Source organism: Musca autumnalis, unplaced genomic scaffold (genome assembly GCF_047663935.1).
Source record: "Musca autumnalis isolate F117 unplaced genomic scaffold, ASM4766393v1 scaffold_2, whole genome shotgun sequence".
NCBI classification, from domain to species: domain Eukaryota; kingdom Metazoa; phylum Arthropoda; class Insecta; order Diptera; family Muscidae; genus Musca; species Musca autumnalis.
The window spans coordinates 178,249,138-178,268,911 of record NW_027411755.1 but is presented as its reverse complement, the minus strand read 5'-3'; the positions used below and the strand labels follow the sequence as shown (position 1 = coordinate 178,268,911).

The following is a 19,774-nucleotide window of genomic DNA, read 5'->3' as shown; positions in this document are numbered from 1 at the left end:
AATGTGTCTCATCGAAACAACGGTTTTAGACCCAAATCATGTTTAGACTAAATTCGCTTCAGAAAATTTGGAGTCGATTTAGCCATCCGTCTGGCGGACTGGTGCTCAAAAATTTTGCACTTCGTAATACTTTGTGGTCTAGGCATTACGCAGTGATTTGACAATTTTTTTTTTTTTTTTTGAAAAGTTTGACAGTTTTTTGCCTAAGCTTACTCAGGACAGTTTGACTTACAATAATGTGTTGGGTTATTTACAATGGCTTGATTGAGACCCCTCCAAAACATGGTTTTTGAACGCTTGCACAGCTTCTTCTAGCGACAAAAATTGTTTAGCATGCCTTTTTATCAGGGCTGTCAGGGCTGTACGGCGCATGACCCACCAATTCCAAGTTTTGTCTGGTCAAACAGGCGCTGGTTTGAATCGATGTGTGGGAGCTCGGGGACTTCAGACAAACAAATTATTGTATACCACTCAGAATTAACCGTCCTACATTTCTCAAGCCTTATAGTCGCCACACGGTCAGTTTTGCCAAAGAAACAGGCAACCATTTGCTTCGAAGGTCTTCTTCCATGAACAACTTTCGTTGGATTTGGGTCGCTTTCGAAGACCCAAACGGTCGATTCCTATTTTGTTTCACGCTACTAAGCATAGATCCAATATTCATCTGTGACGATCTTATCAATGCTGTTTGAAGCACAGCGATTGTTTTTATTCACAATTTCGTAGCCCCAATCCACCATCCACGATTTTTGCGACCAGGTGTGTATGCAATATCAAATGTTAGTTGGTGGAAGAAATGAACTCTATCTCACGGTATATACCATGGCGATCTTGCATTATCCGTTCACGCACAGCTTTATTTTTTTCTGTTCTAGTGCCCCTCGTAACATGGTGTGAACGATAACTCCAGAAGGCAACAATCGATTTGGGTAACTCCTATACAAAATTTGGGAAAAGTGTAGTTTGAGGACTCGTGAATTTTTTTGCAGAAGGTTGTTTTCACGGTCCCTATTACAACGGTACAGTTTTTTTCGGAATAAGTCCATACTTCCTGAGATAAAAAAAATTAAGTTAAAACAAGTAGGAAAAGCGTTAAGTTTGGTCGGGCCGAACTTTTTATACCCTCCACCACAAATTTCAGCCATTTCGGTGGATTAATGTAGCCACAACCTTCAAAATACCGAAAATCGGAAGGTACCATTCTATGGGGGCTATATGATGGCGTGGACCTATACCTAAAAATTTCTGGGGGAAAGTTGTATACCCCCAACGAAGACTAAATACCAAATTTCAGCCATATCGGTGTGATAATGAGGCCAAACCCTTCAAAATACCGAAAATCGGGAGATATCGTCCTATGGGGGCTATATCAAAACGTGGACCTATGTAAACACTTTACGGTGGAAATGTTTCTTAGCCTCTGGAAACACAAAATATAAAGTTACAACCGATTCTGTTGTCAAACGGGACTAATGCATTCAAAATATTTAAAAATGACGCGTACTTTATATGGGGCGTTATATGGGGGCTATACCAAAACGTGGACCTATATAAACCAACTTTGGTAGGAATGTTTTTTGGCCTCTGGAGACACAAAATACCAATTTACAACCAATTCGGTGGTAAAATGGGACAAATATCTTACAGATTCCTTAAAACTACGACGCGTCACGCGTCATTTTGTATGGGGGCTGCACGAAAGCGTGGACCTACATAGCCCGCTTTCAATACCAAAAGTCCTACGTACATATAATAGATTTTCCCAAAATTTCATCCACCTACGTCAATCCGTTCGGACGCTAGAGTGATTTCCACAGACGGACAGACAGACAGACAGACGGACGGACATGGCTATATCGATGTAGAATTGAACGCTGATCAAGAATATATATAGTTTGTGGGGTCTACATGGATTGTTTCGAGTAGTTACAAACGTAGTGACAAACTTAATATACCCCCATCCTATGGTGGAGGGTATAAAAAAACCTTCCTGCACATATTAAAATGGATAGTGTGCAAGATAACTCCCAACATTTTTAAAAAAGTCTTCAAAACTTAGTTTAACGTAGTTAAATATTTCAACTTTTCTATGAATCAGAGGTTTGCCCACTGAAAATTTTTGGTATATATCAATGCTTTGGTATAGCCCCAAGTTACCATACCTAATGATTCTACGAATTTTGAAGCAAACCCGGGATACAAAATTAATATATTTTATATACGGCATAATTGTCGTATTTGTTTCTTATTTGGTCATAGGCTGAAGAAACAGATGACAGATATTTTCTTACTTGTTTTAACCATTCTTAATTTGCAATTTTTTCCGTATGTTAACCTCCGTTTATACTAGCGATTATCATTATGACAAACCTTATTTTGAAGCAATCCATATTTCAATAATTACACTTTAATGCCCTCTACATTTCAATAGTAACAATTTTCATAGTTTTGTACCTTTGTCATTGTGAGTTTGTAAATATTCTAATTTCCCATTGTGATTGATTCATTGTATTTTAAAGTTAACTGACAGAATGCAACTATGTAAATAATTTATTCTACTACTCTTGTAAAACAACTCATTAATTACTACTTTCGATATACCATTTTATGCAACTGTAAACTATTAACGCCCTACTATTTCTTCTCACGATTGGTACTTAAGCTAGAACAAAATTCAATAAAATCGCTCAGTTTGTGATCTACAATCTAACGCGTTACATAACCATCAGATAAGATCACAAGGGGTGATCTCCATTCTAACACGTTATGTAACTATCAGATAAGATCACAATGAGACAACTTGTCCATCCGGCAGTATACATCAATCCTCACTTGTGTTTTCCTGAACAATTTAAACCAGGTTGTTATAATGGCGCCCAACTCGTGGCCATGTATCACGACCACACCAACCATAATCTGTGAGTAATAGCCGAGGACAACAACAACAAAATCAATAGCACAGCGTAATTCTTGGAACGATCAGTTGCCGCATTCGTATCCAAAGATGACCCACAAGAAGAAAATGCCTGTTGGAAAAGAAGCTGGATGAATCAACAACTATGTACGTGTACGATGTATGAGTTTTACTCCAGGGTGAGGTAAACATACATCCACCTCTGCTGTCAGTTATTCATCTTTACTCCTGCAAAATGAACCGCGAACCATGTTGAGAAAAGGAAGGTTGATAAATCACCAACAATGTACGTGTACGATGCAGTTTTACTCCAGGGGGAGGCAAAATACATCCACCTCTACCGTTAGTTAGTCACCTTTACTCCAGGGGGAGGTTCTGCAAAAAGTCTTCAGCGCCATATTTATGCAATTACTACAGCCTTATTGCCACAATAGCAGTTTCAAGATCCGATTGTTCCTGATTCAGTCCATCCTAAGCAGAAGCAACAATCCTGAAGCAGGTTACAATAGAAGTTCAACAATCCGTAATTTCTGATGCTTCATCGGGACGCTTTCAGCATCAGAGGGGGAGACTGAAGCAATCCATATTTCAATAATTACACTTTAATGCCCTCTACATTTCAATAGTAACAATTTTCATAGTTTTGTACCTTTGTCATTGTGAGTTTGTAAATATTCTAATTTCCCATTGTGATTGATTCATTGTATTTTAAAGTTAACTGACAGAATGCAACTATGTAAATAATTTATTCTACTACTCTTGTAAAACAACTCATTAATTACTACTTTCGATATACCATTTTATGCAACTGTAAACTATTAACGCCCTACTATTTCTTCTCACGATTGGTACTTAAGCTAGAACAAAATTCAATAAAATCGCTCAGTTTGTGATCTACAATCTAACGCGTTACATAACCATCAGATAAGATCACAAGGGGTGATCTCCATTCTAACACGTTATGTAACTATCAGATAAGATCACAATGAGACAACTTGTCCATCCGGCAGTATACATCAATCCTCACTTGTGTTTTCCTGAACAATTTAAACCAGGTTGTTATAATTTTAATTTATTTTAAATAAAGTGCATGAAAAGCATCCAGCAAATCATAATAATCGCAAGCATAAACACGCTATAAGATAGCATTAGTTTTAAACCTAATATTATTGTAGCAAAGACAAGAACAATTATTTCGGTAGAAGTCTGATAACGATAAATGAGTTTATCGATAATTGAATCATACAGATAATTTATCTGTTTGTCAGTATTTATAAACTTAGCTCCGCCACAATCCCTTAAACATTATCGTGTAAAGATCACAACCACTTGAATTGATTCTAAGAGTTCAAGCTGAGTGTATCTAGATGGCGCTAACAATATTTTAGCTTCCGGATTGCGTAAGTAATATACCGATTCAACGGTCTTTTCTTCATATGATGATGACAAGGTTTCTCTAAACAAAATTCAAATGTTATGTGCTCTTACATTCAATGATCCATACCTCCCACTAAATCCCCCAGCAACTTATTTCCCACTTTTGTCTATCATAAATATTTATACAAAACATAATCACAACCTACCCAACCATTTGAAGTGTCCAGGCATAATTAATGACAACATAGCGCCGCAGAGATGTCTGCTTTTCATCCTTGATACTGTTTGTTGTTATTATAATATCCTTCTACTCCTCGTTTTTGTTCACTTTTAACATTATGAAAATTTAATAATGAATAATTCTCGGTCATAAAAAGTACCATCACCAGTTAGTCAGCCAGTCAGAGCAATCCAGCCAATAACTGTAAATTTCATCATAATCATGAGAACACAATTAAGGACACTGGGGTGAGCAGCAAAACCAAGAGGAGTAAAGAAAGCAGCTGGCCAATTCCAAATGATAGGTAGACGCAGATGAAAGGGTTGGAAGAAGAAGATGACATTACGACAATAAAGAAAGTGAAAGTAAAATTGCTGTTGTAAACAATGAATGAATGGAACCGATGAACGAAACGGAAAGTGAGAATGTTGTTATGTGTGTGTATGATAAGTACAGAGAGTGAATGGAGGCAGAGGAAAAGTGAGCGAGGACCATAAAAATGTGCATCCTTTCAGGCCACTCACAAAAAATACGACATTTTGGTTTTGACTTTTGTGGCCCAGACCATAGAGATGCCAATATAGTGGTGATGTGCTTTTTTCGTTTTGTCATACTCATGGCCTTCAGTGAGCGTGAGCGAGAGAAAAAAGACAACTAAGACTTAAGATAGCAATAATATGACTTTTTGAACTTTTTTTGGGAAATTTGGGAGGGAAATTCCGACCAAATATTTTAGGATTTTGTACAGAATATTTTCTTAAATACCAAGAGAGCTGTAAAGAAACCAAAGGCCATCAGTTCAATGTTCCGTCAACACGAAAAGGAAGTCCTCTTAAGAGGCCTTCTATTCTATGGAAGTTGTCTTAGGAGGCCTTCTATTCTATTAAAGATTTTTAAAGAGACTTTTATGCAGACCTTTTATTATATAAAAGTGCTTTAAGTAGGCCTTCTATTCTATAGAAGCCCTCTTAGGAGACCTTCTACTCTATTCTTTTAAAGATTTTTAAAGAGGATTTTATGATATAAAAGTGCTCTTAGGAGGCCTTCTATAGAAGCCCTCTTAGAAGGCCTTCTATAGAAGCCCTCTTAGAAGTCCTTCTATTCTATAGAAGCTCTCTTAGGTGGCCTTCTATTCTATAGAAGCTCCCTTAGGTGGTCTTATATTCTATAGAAACCCTCTTAGGCGGCCCTCTTTTCTATACAAGCCTTCTTAGGAGGCCCTCTATTCTATAGAAGCCCTTTTAGGAGGCCTTCTATTCTACAGAAGCCCTCTTAGGATGCCTTCTATTCTATATAAGCGCTCTTAGGAGGCCTTCTATTCTATAGAAGCTCTCTTAGGTGGCCTTCTATTCTATAGAAGCCCTCTTAGGAGGCATTCTATTCTATAGAAGCCCTCTTAGGAGGCCTTCTATTCTATAGAAGCCCTCTTAGGAGGCATTCTATTCTATAGAAGCCCTCTTAGGAGGCCTTCTATTCTATAGAAGCCCTCATAGGAGGCCTACTATTCTATAGAAGCCCTCTTAGGCGGCCCTCTTTTCTATAGAAGCTCTCTTTGGTAGCCTTCAATTTTATAGAAGCCCTCTTAGGAGGCCTTCTATTCTATAGAAGCTCCCTTAGGTGGTCTTATATTCTATAGAAACCCTCTTAGGTGGCCCTCTTTTCTATACAAGCCTTCTTAGGAGGCCCTCTATTCTATAGAAGCCCTTTTAGGAGGCCTTCTATTCTACAGAAGCCCTCTTAGGATGCCTTCTATTCTATATAAGCGCTCTTAGGAGGCCTTCTATTCTATAGAAGCTCTCTTAGGTGGCCTTCTATTCTATAGAAGCCCTCTTAGGAGGCATTCTATTCTGTAGAAGCCCTCTTAGGAGGCCTTCTATTCTATAGAAGCCCTCTTAGGAGGCATTCTATTCTATAGAAGCCCTCTTAGGAGGCCTTCTATTCTATAGAAGCCCTCATAGGAGGCCTACTATTCTATAGAAGCCCTCTTAGGCGGCCCTCTTTTCTATAGAAGCTCTCTTTGGTAGCCTTCAATTTTATAGAAGCCCTCTTAGGAGGCCTTCTATTCTATAGAAGCTCCCTTAGGTGGCTTTCTTTTCTACAGAAGCCCTCTTAAGAGGCCTTCTATGCTATAAAAGCTCTCTTAGGTGTCCTTCTATTCTATGGAATCCCTCTTAAGAGGCCTTAAATTCTATAGAAGCCCTCTAAGGAGACCTTCTATTCTATATAAGCCCTCTTAGGAGGCCTTCTATTCTATATAAGCTCTCTTAGGTGGCCTTCTATTCTATAGAAGCCCTCTTAGGCGGCCCTCTTTTCCATAGAAGCCCTCTTAGGAGGCCCTCTATTCTATAGAAACCCTCTTAGATGGCCTTCTATAGAAGCCCTCTTAGGCGGCCCTCTTTTCTATAGAAGACCTCTTAGGAGGCCTCTTAGAAGCCCTCTTAGGAGGCCTTCTATTCTATAGAAGCTCTCTTAGGAGGCCATCTTTTCTATATAAGCCCTCTTAGGAGGCCTTCTATTCTATAGAAGCTCTCTTAGGTGTCCTTCTATTCTATAAAAGCTCTCTTAGGCGGCCTTCTATTCCATAGAAGCCCTCTTAAGAGACCCCCTATTCTATAGAAGCCCTCTTAGGAGGCCTTCTATTCTATAAAAGCTCTCTTTTAGATGGCCTTCTATTCTATAAAAGTCCTCTTATGAGGCCATATATTCTATAGAAGCCCTCTTAAGGGGCCTTCTATTCTATAGAAGCCCTCTTAGGAGGCGCTCTATTCTATAGAAGCCCTCTTAGGAGGCGCTCTATTCTGTAGAAGCCCTCTTTGGAGGCCTTATATTCTATAGAAGCTCTCTTAGGAGGCCTTATATTCCATAGAAGCTCTCTTAGGCGGCCTTCTATTCTATAGAAGCTCTCTTAGGTGGCCCTCCATTCTATAGAAGCCTTCTATTCTATAGAAGCTATCTTTTAGATGGCCTTCTATTCTATAAAAGTCCTCTTATGAGGCCATATATTCTATAGAAGCCCTCTTAAGGGGCCTTCTATTCTATAGAAGCCCTCTTAGGAGGCCCTCTATTCTATAGAAGCCCTCTTTGGAGGCCTTATATTCTATAGAAGCTCTCTTAGGAGGCCTTATATTCCATAGAAGCTCTCTTAAGTGGCCCTCTTAAGAGGCCCTCTATTCTATAGAAGCCCTCTTAGGAGGCCTTCTATTCTATATTAGCTCTCTTAGGAGGCCATCTTTTCTATATAAGCCCTCTTAGGAGGCCTTCTATTCTATAGAAGCTCTCTTAGGTGTCCTTCTATTCTATAAAAGCTCTCTTAAGTGGCCCTCTTAAGAGGCCTTCTATTCTATAGAAGCTCTCTTAGGAGACCCCCTATTCTATAGAAGCCCTCTTAGGAGGCCTTCTATTCTATAAAAGTCCTTTTATGAGGCCATATATTCTATAGAAGCCCTCTTAAGGGGCCCTCTATTCTATAGAAATCAACTGATGATACTTTCTACGATATGAAGTGCGTTTACGAGACCTTCTATAATATAGAAGAGCTCTTACTAGGCCTTATATGATATTGACTAGCTCTTACGAGACCTTATATTCTATAGAAATCCTTGTACAGAAGTCCTCTTAGGGGACTTTATATCCTATAAAATTCTATTTTATTCTTACGAGACCTCCTGTTATATAGAAGGCTTCTTACGAGACCTCCTATTCCATAGAAGTCCTCTTACGAGATTTTCTATGATATAGAAGTCCTGCAATGAGACCTACTATTCTGTAGAAACCCCCTTAGGAGACCTTGTATTCTATATAAGTCTTCTTAGGAGAACTTCTATTTTAAAGAAGTCCTCTTAAGAGATCTTCTGTTCTATAGAAGATCTCTTGAAAAGGCTTTTATTTTTATCAGACCTTATATTCCATAGAAGTCCCCTTAGAAGGACTTTTATTCTACGGAAGTCATCTATGAAAACCATCCAAAAATTTTATTTTTTATACCCGTCACCATATAATGGAGGGTATAATAAGTTTGGCATTCCTTTTGTAACTCCTCGAAATAACCATATAAAGTACATATATCTAGCGTCGGAACGGATTGAAGAAGTGGATTTTTTGTTTTGAAAATGGTCCACGTTTAGGGGCTGAATAAATATAAATTTGATGCCGCAGCATCCAACAGACAGCCGCAGCTCGTCTTTAAAAAATAAGAAAAGACGCAGACGTATTAACACAATGAGTGGTTGTAAGTCACTGATTTATTTCAATAATAAAAAAAAAATCTGTCCTATAGAAGTCCTTTTGCTAGACGCCCTCTTACGAGACGTTCTATTCTATAGAAGTCTTCATACGATACCTTCTATTTTAAAGAAGTCCTTTTACGAGACATTCCATTCTATAGAAGTCCTATTACGAGACCTTCTATTCTATAGAAGTCCTCTTTGGAGACCTTCTATTCTGTAGAAGGTCTCTTACGATATATTCAATTTTATAAAAGTCGTCGAATGAGGCCTTCTATTCTTTCGAATGCCTCGAGTGAGGCCCTCTATTCTGTAGACGTTCTCGGGTGGGGCCTTTAATTCTACACGCAGTGAATAAATATTGTAGGATCAATCATATTCTAAAAGTAAAATAGTGTATTTTAAAAATCTGAAAATATCTATTGTTGTTTCAACCATATATTTTATGTCAGGCGACAAAACATATTGTTGCACCAACAATATATATTTTCAGATTTTTAAAATACACTATTTTACTCTTTGAATATGATTGCTCCTACAATATCTCTTCTCTGTGTTTATAGAAGTGCTTTGGTGAGGCCTTCTTTTCTTTAGAAGTCCTCTTAGGAGACCTATCCTATAGAAATACCTTAAGAGCTTTTATTCAATAGAAGTCCTCTAAGGAGACCTCCTATTCCTTTGAATAGAAGCGCTCTTAAGTGGGGGAAGAAGTCATTTCCTCTAGAAGTCCTCTTATGAGTTTTTAGTAGTCCTCTAAGAAGACCCCCTATTCTTTTGCGTAGAAGCTTTCTTTAGGCGAGAAAAAATCATTTTCATAGAAGGAGGCTTATATGCCATAAAAATCCTCACAAGAGTTGTTAATTCCTTAGAAGTCCTCGTATGAGACTTTTAGTTATATGCGAGGTTTTCTGTTCTATAATAGTCCTCTGGTTCAGTTTTCTATTTTATAAAACTCCTTCCATTATGGAAGTTTCCAAGGAAGTCGTTCTTTTCTGTCCAATTTCCCTAGAGTTCGCCATGCTCAAGCTACTCAGAATCGCAGCTTTTTCTCTATTATTCCCTTGTTCCTAGGTAGGTGTTGATGTTGCTTGCCACCATATTTTTATCGCCGCAAAGTCTTTTAATTTAATTCCTTTGACGCGCCAGGACAACGGTCACATGTTCTTTCTACACCTTCGTAGAATGGGCGTGATGCCTTCGCCTTTCACATAGCTATAAACATGGAATAGAGCTAAAAGTTTGGTCATTTCCGAAGTGGCAACATTTTATATACTTTCACAAAAGTCTGGCAGCTCGTCTTTGGGATTTTCTCTTTCTCTCTGTGTCTGCTACGATTCCCTCTCACAATATCCTCTGTGTAATGTGAGCTTTTTGTATGAACTTTGGCATGACTTCTAGTTGGCCACATAAAAACTTTTCCTCTGATGTCCTTTAAGTTCCAGTTGTTAATTTTTCGTCGATGGGTTTAAAAGTGAAACGGATGGAAGAAAAATAAAACGTACAAATCGGAAACGTGTAACGTGGACAGCAAAAAAAACAACAGAAATCGGTGCATAACTGACTGTTATTATTATTAAGTTAATGTTGTTTGTGTTATTGTTGTTGTAGTCCTTTTTTCTGTGGCAATACATTCTCCTCCCAACAGGAAAACAGTTCCATTGTTATGGTTGCAGGTGTGTGTGTGTGTGCGAGTGAATATATTGCTAATGTGTGTTTCTCATACGCACTATAGAGTTTGGAGGAGCCACAATACCTACCTACCACCTAAAAAAGATATCAAAACAAAATTCTTAACAAGCCTTAGAATATAAAGAATGTGTAGGAAAAAGGAAAACAAAAGAAAAGAAAAACATCTCAAATATTAAAAGGAAATTTTTGGGGCTTGTGTGCGTGTAATATACATACATACATATGTATGTAATTTTGGTGTTTGTTTTCTTTGTTGGTTAAGGACTTTGTTCTCCTACATAAGTGAACAGATGAGTGACTGTGTAAGTGTTTGTGGATTTGTTGTTAGCTTTCGATTTCATTATAACATTTATTTTTAGTTTCTACTTTTACTTTTTAACTAGGCTTCTTCCTCCTCCCATCAAAGGCAATTGTGTAAACCATGCCTCTTTCAACGAACCTCCTCACATTGTCTCGATGCACAAAAATATACTCTCTGTTTTGAGGAATGAAGTAATCAGTTTTTTTTATAGAAAACAAAAGCCGTTTCTTCGTTGTAGAAAATGGAAAATATCTTTAAAGTGTTTTTGAGCATAACATTTGTCTAAATCGATATCATGTTTTGATATCTACAGTTTCCCATTTCTCTGTTTTTGGCTTTCCAAGAAAGTAAATAAAACCAATTCTATGACTGTGTGTGTTCATGTTCTATATTTGCATATAATGCATATCTCTTGGCATTTGTGTATGTATGCAAGTGTGCGTTTTGCAGCTAACCTATTTCTTAAAAATAGCAACAGCAAAACAGAGTCAAATTTTTCATGGATTATCAATGAATTGGGTGCAAAATCCCGCGCATTTTTAGTTCAACAAGGATAAACATTGGCTGCAGATAGGATGATGGACGTACAATTTACACCACACACATTTTGTATCCGAAGAGATTAGTTTGCAAGAAAAAATATATCAGAAAAAAATATTTCGCCAATTACTGAAAAATTGTTTTTAGGACAAATGGTTTGAAAAGTTTTGTTTGGAAAGATTATATGTTCGTGGTGATTGTGAGAAAAATGAATTCCACAATAAACCAAATATGTTTGAATTTTTATAATGTTAGCACTGGATATTCAAAACGCAAAAAATACATAACCCATTCGATTAAAAAATATTTGCCTGTCCTTTGAAAATCCCCATTTGTAGAGTCCAAAAATGTTATTTTTTATACCCGTCACCATATAATGGAGGGTATATTAAGTTTGGCATTCCTTTTGTAACTCCTCGAAATAACCATATAAAGTACATATATCTAGCGTCGGAACAGATTGAAGAAGTGGATTTTTTGTTTTGAAAATGGTCCACGTTTAGGGTCTGAATAAATATAAATTTGATCCCGCTGCATCCAACAGACAGCCGCAGCTCGTCTTTAAAAAATAAGAAAAGACGCAGACGTCTTAACACAATGAGTGGTTGTAAGTCACTGATTTATTTCAATAATATTTTGCTTAACTGTATCAATACAAAATATTTCTTAGGCTACTCTTTCATTACAATTCTTATCACTAAACTCTATGTTCTAAAAATACAAACATTTTATAATTGAAGAGTTTTCCCACCATGCATGTGCCATAAAATCTTAAGTGCATAGCGCACACACAAACAACTAGCGATCCCAGCTACCACTGCATGTGGGATCTTCAACTCTTATCTTAAAACACTTCCATTATCAAATCAATGGAAAATGTGATAGTCTGTTCAAAGTATTTTGAACAGGGGCTATACCCTAATGCAATGGGTCGCGTCGACGCCTTAAAGGTATTATTCACATTTGCCCTCCGAATTAGTTGTAGTTTCGTATTTGGTGTTTACAGTGGTTAGACTAAAACGTAAATACAGTTAGTCAACTATATTATTGCAAAACCAAAGTTATTACACAATTTTAAATAAAACATCATGTTATTGGTATAAATAAATATCATTATTAATATTTTTGTTAACAATACAATTCTTACACATGTTTATTAATATAATAAAATAAAAAGTAGCTAAATTTCACTAAACATTTTCTTAAACTTAACAAAACTGAGTACAACTCATTATTTGCACTGTCAACTAAAGAATTGCAAAATTCACAACTTTTCAGTTTTTCACGGTATTTTTCGAAAAGTTGGTTTTAATATTTCCTGTGCCCACATTTGGCATCAAAAACAGCTTGTAAACGTATCTGAATTTAATAAATAAGTTTCGGAATGTCATATTTCAATGGTATTTTTTAACCATCCTTCTTTATTGCATTTTATTTAGACCCCCAGGTTAGTGGGCGACCTATTCCCGACTTTTTTCTTCAGGTGTACCCATGAATTGTCGATGTTGGGTTAATATTTATGCTTTGGACTGGGGTGTCAATGACTTTGGTGCAGTTGTATAACAACCAAGTCCTACATAAATACGATTTATGCGTAGGGTCGTTGTCTTGGTAGTATTCATATTGCAATTTTTTTGCATTTTCAGGGTCAACAGGTCCAAATTTCTTGACATTTTTTGGATAAATAATGTTTAAAACACGTAAATAAACGTACTCTGTCATTGTTTCCTTCAAAATCTGGATGTCACCAACGTCACTGCTTGGAATATTACCCAATACCATAATAGACAGTTTTCCGAACTTTGCGGTATGCATTAAATTCTTGTTTTCCATGGCTATAAAGGGTTTTCGCAGTACTTTTTGAGGCCCATCGTGACAGAACAACATAATTTTAGTCTTATCAGAAAATATAACGTCATCCCAATACTTAAGATGGCATGAAAAGTTGTCTGTAACAAGTCTGAATAGTTTCTATATGTTGTGCTAGGAGGGTAATATTTTTTACCTAGTCACTCATGAGCAAGGCTTGTTGTTATGTAGCACTTTTCTGACTTCTCCATGTGAAACACTTACTCCAAATTCTATTTTGATTAGAAAAAGCAATTATCTGGTGCTGCTTTGGGGACTTTCGTCGATTTCTTTAATCAGTCTCCTGCCAATTCGTGGATTTACTACTTTTGACCTACAATGTGACGTCTTTAGTTTGAACCTGCCTTCTCTCTCCGTGCGGAATATGATGTTGCATATAGTTATCAGCTTATGAGAGGTGATTTTAGCGATTTCTCTGGCGGATTTACCATTATTATATTGGAAAAGACCAAATATAGCATGTTTTCCGAAATCCGTTTACCTGAGTTTCTCTTTTCTGAATATACCGCCTATGTTACACACAGAAAAATTAATTTATGATAAAAAATTATGGGTTTACATGTCCACATACCATAAAATCATAAAAATCCTTAATTGAAAAAAATCGCTGTGAAAATCCCACGATTTTATTGCACATTTATTCATTTTGCAATTATTTAGTTGACACCACAAAAACCAGGTACCTATACTTTTTGTCCGCTGTTTTTGTAATTTACTACCGATTTCTGCATTTTTTGGCTGGATGTTGTCATTAACAGGTAAATCAACAGATACGTACAAAAAACCCAACATTATTGAAAGAATTTCTTGTAGTAATTCCTAATTAAAAATCTAAATGTTTAACGATTCATCGTTTGCAATAATATAGTTGACTAACTGTATATGCACATAGGTAGTTTTTTCTTGGGAGTAAGTTTCGTATCTTCTGGGAACACAAAATTCCAATTAACAACCAATTCGGTAGGTAAATGTGACTAAAATCTTTAAAAATTTGAATTCGGGTGGTACCCTTACATGGAGCCTTTAGAAAAACGTACCCAGCAAAAATACTCATTACAACACCCCTACTAACCCATTATTTTAACAAGGGCATGCCGCGCGATGTAAGTATTTATTTTTTGACCACTTAAATAAGTAGTTAAATAACTAGTTACTAAAACTCGTGACTACTCATTTAACTATTTATTTAAGAGGCAAAAAAATACCTGCTTATTTCGCGCGAGATGCCCTTGTAAATATAATGGATTAGTAGGGGGTTTTGTAATGGGTATTTTTGCTGGGTAGACAGACGTATGCCATCTGACTTTTTGCAAAGGATGTTTTGTATCTGTTATAATGTCTGGCTAAAACTTTCAAAATATTGAAAATCCGTGAGCATCGTTCTATAGGGGCTATATAATGATTATACCAACACGAAAACTAAATACCAAATTTCAGACATTTTGGTGCGATATTGAGCCCACAACCTTCAAAATATCGAAAATGGGGAGGTACAGTTCTATGGCGGCTATATAAAGGCGTGGACATATACTGACAATTTTTATGTGCACGCAGAGAAAAAATATTTTTCGCTTTTGTTGGAACAAAAATATCTGTTTTGGTTCCAATAATGTATTTGTTTTGTTCAAACATTGTAATCCAAATCCAAAAATACCATCTTTTGTTCCAAACATAGAAAACAAAAACAACTTTCGAATTTCCGCAATATTGTAAAAATCGTTAACAATACCGATTGTAGGAACTATCATAATCTAATTTTGTTTACAAAAAGTATTGTCAACCCAAAAACCAGCCCAGAAATTTTTTTGATTTGAGTGTATATTAGGGTGGGGCGATTTGTGTGGAAGGAAAAAAACCTTAATGAGCCCTTCGCGTTTCTGATTCCTGGGATTGAACTGAGCAAAAAAGTCCACTGGACCATATATCTATCGTGAAAATCGAGCCTCCCGATTTTGACTTTAAGTTTTTTATTGACGTTTTTCGGATATTTTGGCATATAACAGCCAAACCATTGAGATTTTCGATCCAACACAAAGACAAACATTGTAGCCAAGACAGTAATTGAAAACTCTCTAATACATCGCAAAAGCATTGGAACGCTCCTTCAGGCAGTTTTGACCTTAAGAATGTGCAAACTTTTCGGAAAATGTCGATAAATGACATTGTGCTATAAAATTTGACCCGAAAAATATTCAAGTGTTCTGATGCAAAATTATATCGTGTTGGGATCCATGGACAACGACAATGCCTTTAGTTCGTTTGGGTCACTTCGTTTTATTTTTTTATAACGGTAAAAGTAGTGAAAATCTGGGTTTCTTACATTTTCAAATTTAAACGGACATATCTTCTTTTTTTCACAACGGATTTCTAGTGATCCTTCTTCCTTTTAAAGGGATGAATAATATCTTTAGAACAAGTTATTATTTGTTTAAATCGGTTAACAAATGCCTAAGTTATAGTGGTTTAAGTCTGAAACCCCCCTAAAAAAAACTATAACTGAATTTCTCATAATTTTGAAAATAATTATGGAACAAAACAAAAAAACATTATATTTTTGAAAATTATGAGAAATTCAGTTATAGTTTTTTTGTTGGGGTTTTCAGACTAAAACCACTATAACTTAGGCATTTGTTAACCGATTTAAACAAATAATAACTTGTTCTAAAGACATTATTCATCCCTTTAAAAGGAAGAAGGATCACTAGAAATCCGTTGTGAAAAAAAGAATATATGTCCGCTTAAATTTGAAAATGTAAGAAACCCAGATTTTCACTTTTTTTACCGTAATAAAAAAATAATACGAAGTGACCCAAACGAACTAAAGGCATTGTCGTTGTCCATTGATCCCAACACGATATAATTTTGCATCAGAACACTTGAATATTTTTCGGGTCAAAGTTTATAGCACAATGTCATTTATCGACATTTTCCGAAAAGTTTGCACATTCTTAAGGTCAAAACTGCCTGAAGGAGCGTTCCAATGCTTTTGCGATGTATTAGAGAGTTTTCAATTACTGTCTTGGCTACAATGTTTGTCTTTGTGTTGGATCGAAAATCTCAATGGTTTGGCTGTTATATGCCAAAATATCCAAAAAACGTCAATAAAAAACTTAAAGTCAAAATCGGGAGGCTCGATTTTCACGATAGATATATGGTCCAGTGGACTTTTTTGCTCAGTTCAATCCCAGGAATAAGAAACGCGAAGGGCCCATGAAGGTTTTCAAATCGCCCCGGCCTAGTGTATATACTTCTCATATACACTTTTCACATAACTTGGATATAAATGTCGCGTATAATATTGCAAACATTGATGAACACAATACATGGTTTGCTGCATTGGCTGACAACAAAGACAAACAAAAAGCCACAAGCACCCACCACAACATAAGGAATAATTAAACACCATAACAAACACCGGTATAACACCAAACCTCAAAGCACAATGAAGATAGAAGAATGAAACAAAACAGAAACAAATAAAAACAAGAGTCTCATTGTTGGTATACATACACACAAAAACAAAGATAAACGCATCATGTCATACAAACAAAACTCACCATAATTGTTTTTTTCAACACGGCATCGAATAGCGAGAGAAGAGAAAAAATTGTCGAAGAAAAGAGAGAACTATTGTCCAGTTGACAAAAACTATTTTTGAATTTAACAAAACGCAATTGTTGGAATCACAATACTACATTTGGAATCTAACAATATCTTTACAATACATATTTTGCTCTTCGAATATTGTTGGATCAATCATATTTTTTTCTCTGCGTGTATGGGGGGCTTAATCAAAACATGGACCGATATAGCCCATTTTCAATGCCAACCAGGAGTAATGGTAACTTCTATATCAAATTATGCTGATCAAGAATATATTGTAGAAACTAAAAATGTTTTACAATCGATGAATCCCAGCTTAACCCATTCAGAGTTCGCGAACTGTTAACATATTCTACACAGTATCACTGAAATTTTTTAAAATGAAATGTTTTAGGTGGGTTCCCATAATGTCGACCATTAAAATTAATTTTCGTGGAAGCTGTGTTGGCGAAAATGTGTAAAAATGGGTTGAAGCGAACAAGTTTTTTTATGTTCCCTTCCGATTTCTGGCTTAACCTTACATTTTATAGACATATGCCCCGAGAAAGAATCAAAGAATACTCCATGGGCAACATGAAACTATTGTATGGTTTTTCGATATATCCATCGCATCCATCTAAAATTGATGCTGACTTTTTGAAGCCGGAATTTCAGAGTTTTTTGAATTTTTTTAATAACCCGGACGCCCAACAAGATAATATTCCAAACTCATAATGGGAGTATAGAACTCGTGATTTTACGTCGTATAATGTATATCTCATGAGTGTGCTCCTTACAGTATCCTAGTAATTGGTGTCTAAAGGCCAACATTTGATGCGTGAATTTTCTTAAATTTTTTTTTTGCGTTTAAAATTTATAAGTGTCATTCACTTTCCTTTGAAACCCTCGTGAATTTAGTTTTTTTACTCGACGGATCTAATGAGCCCTTCGGCAATCGAATACCTTAGAAATATGAAAACCTATTTTGACAAATCCGCGTACTAAACCCCTATTTTTTTAAACATCATCAAAATCGTAGGCACATTGCGTGTATTGTAAAGATATTGGTAGATTCCGTATATAGTATTGTGACTCCAACAATTGCTTTTGCCAATTACAGCAATTGTTTTTGTCATATCCAACAATAGTTTTTGTCAACTGGGCAATATTATTCTCTTTTCTTCTACAATTTTATTCTCTTCTCTCGGTATTCGATGCCATGGCGAAAAAAGTTTTTATGACAGAATGATTTTATCTTTGTTTTTTTATTAGATTCTTGTTTTTTCATTCTTCTTTTGGTTTTGATAGTTGAGAGAAGTGTTTTTGGCAGGATTTCTGTTTTCTTTTCCTATTCGTTATGGTTTTTTATTCCCTATGTTTGAGTGGGTGTGCTTGGATGAGCGCAATGGAGTAGTTATGTTTGTTTTTGTTGTCAGTTAAAGCAGCAAAACTTGATCATGTATTGTGTTCATTAATACTCGTAATATTATGCGTGCCATTTATACCAAAGTGGGAAGTGTATATGAGAATTATATACAATCAAATCAAAAATTTCAGTAACAAGTTTTCTGGTCTAACAATAGTTTTTGTAAAAATGATTATTATAGTACCTACCATCAGTATTGTTAATGACTTTTACAATATTGCCGAATTTCACAAGTTATTTCTGTTTTTTATTTTTACAGCAAAATATGGTATTTTTGGATTTGCAATTACAATGCTTGAACAAAACAACTACATTTTTGGAATAAAACAATAGTTTTTGTCAACTGGACGATATTATTCTCTTTTCTTCTACAATTTTATTCTCTTCTCTCGGTATTCGATGCCATGGCGAAAAAAGTTTGTAAGACAAAATGATTTTATCTTTGTTTTTTTTTTTTTAATGAGATTCTTGTTTTTTTCATTCTTCCTTGGGTTTTGATAGTTGAGAGAAGTGTTTTTGGCAGGATTTCTGTTTTCTTTTCCTATTCGTTATGGTTTTTTATTCCCTATGTTTGAGTGGGTGTGCTTGGATGAGCGCAATGGAGTAGTTATGTTTGTTTTTGTTGTCAGTTAAAGCAGCAAAACTTGATCATGTATTGTGTTAATTAATACCCGTGATATTATGCGTGACATTTATACCAAAGTGGGAAGTTTATATGAGAATTATATACAATCAAATCAAAAATTTCAGTAACAAGTTTTCTGGTCTAACAATAGTTTTTGTAAAAATGATTATGATAGTTCCTACCATCAGTATTGTTAATGACTTTTACAATATTGCCGAATTTCACAAGTTATTTCTGTTTTTTATGTTTACAGCAAAATATGGTATTTTTGGATTTGCAATTACAATGCTTGAACAAAACAACTACATTTTTGGAATAAAAATATATATTATTGTTTCAATAAAAGCGAAAAATATTTTTTCCCTGTGTGTAAAAGACTCACGATTTTCGGCTTGCCGAAGATCGGGCTGCATCAGCGTTTGAACTATCGGTCTTCCTCGTCACTAAAAAGAGTCGAGTATGGTCAAGTGGACAAGGTTGGGAATTGAATATCGCTCGTTGACGAGGGATGGTGGTGTTCAGCTGGGTGGTGGTGTTCCGCAGGTAACATTCTTTTTAATGGAGTTATGAGGCCGAATGTGGTCGAACGAATCGCAGAGATCGATCAAACCCAAGAATCACAGTGGCCGACGGCCTTTGTTAAATTTGGTTCAAGAGGGTATGACTGCGTTTAATGCCACCCGTCTTCTCTTGGACTTCATTTAATGCCAGCACTAGACAAATTCGGGGACAAACCCCAATTTTATGCGTCTGGCTGTTTGATGTGGTTGGAAACTATGCCAGAATATACTACTGCCAGATATGAAAGGGAGTTGCTTGCTCGTAATGATAAGTTTGGGTATGTACTAATGTGTGGAGGGCGGATATACAATGTGGCGATCCCCTTAAAGTATGCCAATATGGGCGATTTTGTCTTCATTAGAAAAAAAGATTGCCTACGTCGGTATCAGGAAGTATAGACTTACCCTCGAACAAAGTTGTACCGCCGTAAAAGGGGGTCGCACAGTG

The 19,774-nt window shown here is 36.0% G+C and overlaps 1 protein-coding gene across 8 annotated transcripts in view; it reads left to right on the top strand.

Annotated features, from left to right (window-relative positions):
• Positions 1 to 19,774, top strand: part of LOC141394936 (apoptosis-resistant E3 ubiquitin protein ligase 1) — a 142,055-nt gene that overhangs the window by 13,647 nt on the left and 108,634 nt on the right. Inside the window, exon 1 of one of the 8 annotated variants that reach the window (XM_073970112.1) lies at positions 10,168 to 10,283. The exons of 2 other annotated variants lie outside the window; for them this stretch is intronic. Coding sequence is in view for 1 of the 6 variants with exons in the window: in XM_073970114.1 (XP_073826215.1) it covers positions 10,398 to 10,407 (10 nt within the window). In the remaining 5 variants the exon portion in view is untranslated. Of the gene's footprint in view, positions 1 to 10,167; positions 10,298 to 10,382; positions 10,408 to 19,774 lie in introns of those variants that run through there. 5 more of the 8 variants (XM_073970108.1, XM_073970113.1, XM_073970109.1 and 2 more) reach the window with 5 other exon arrangements.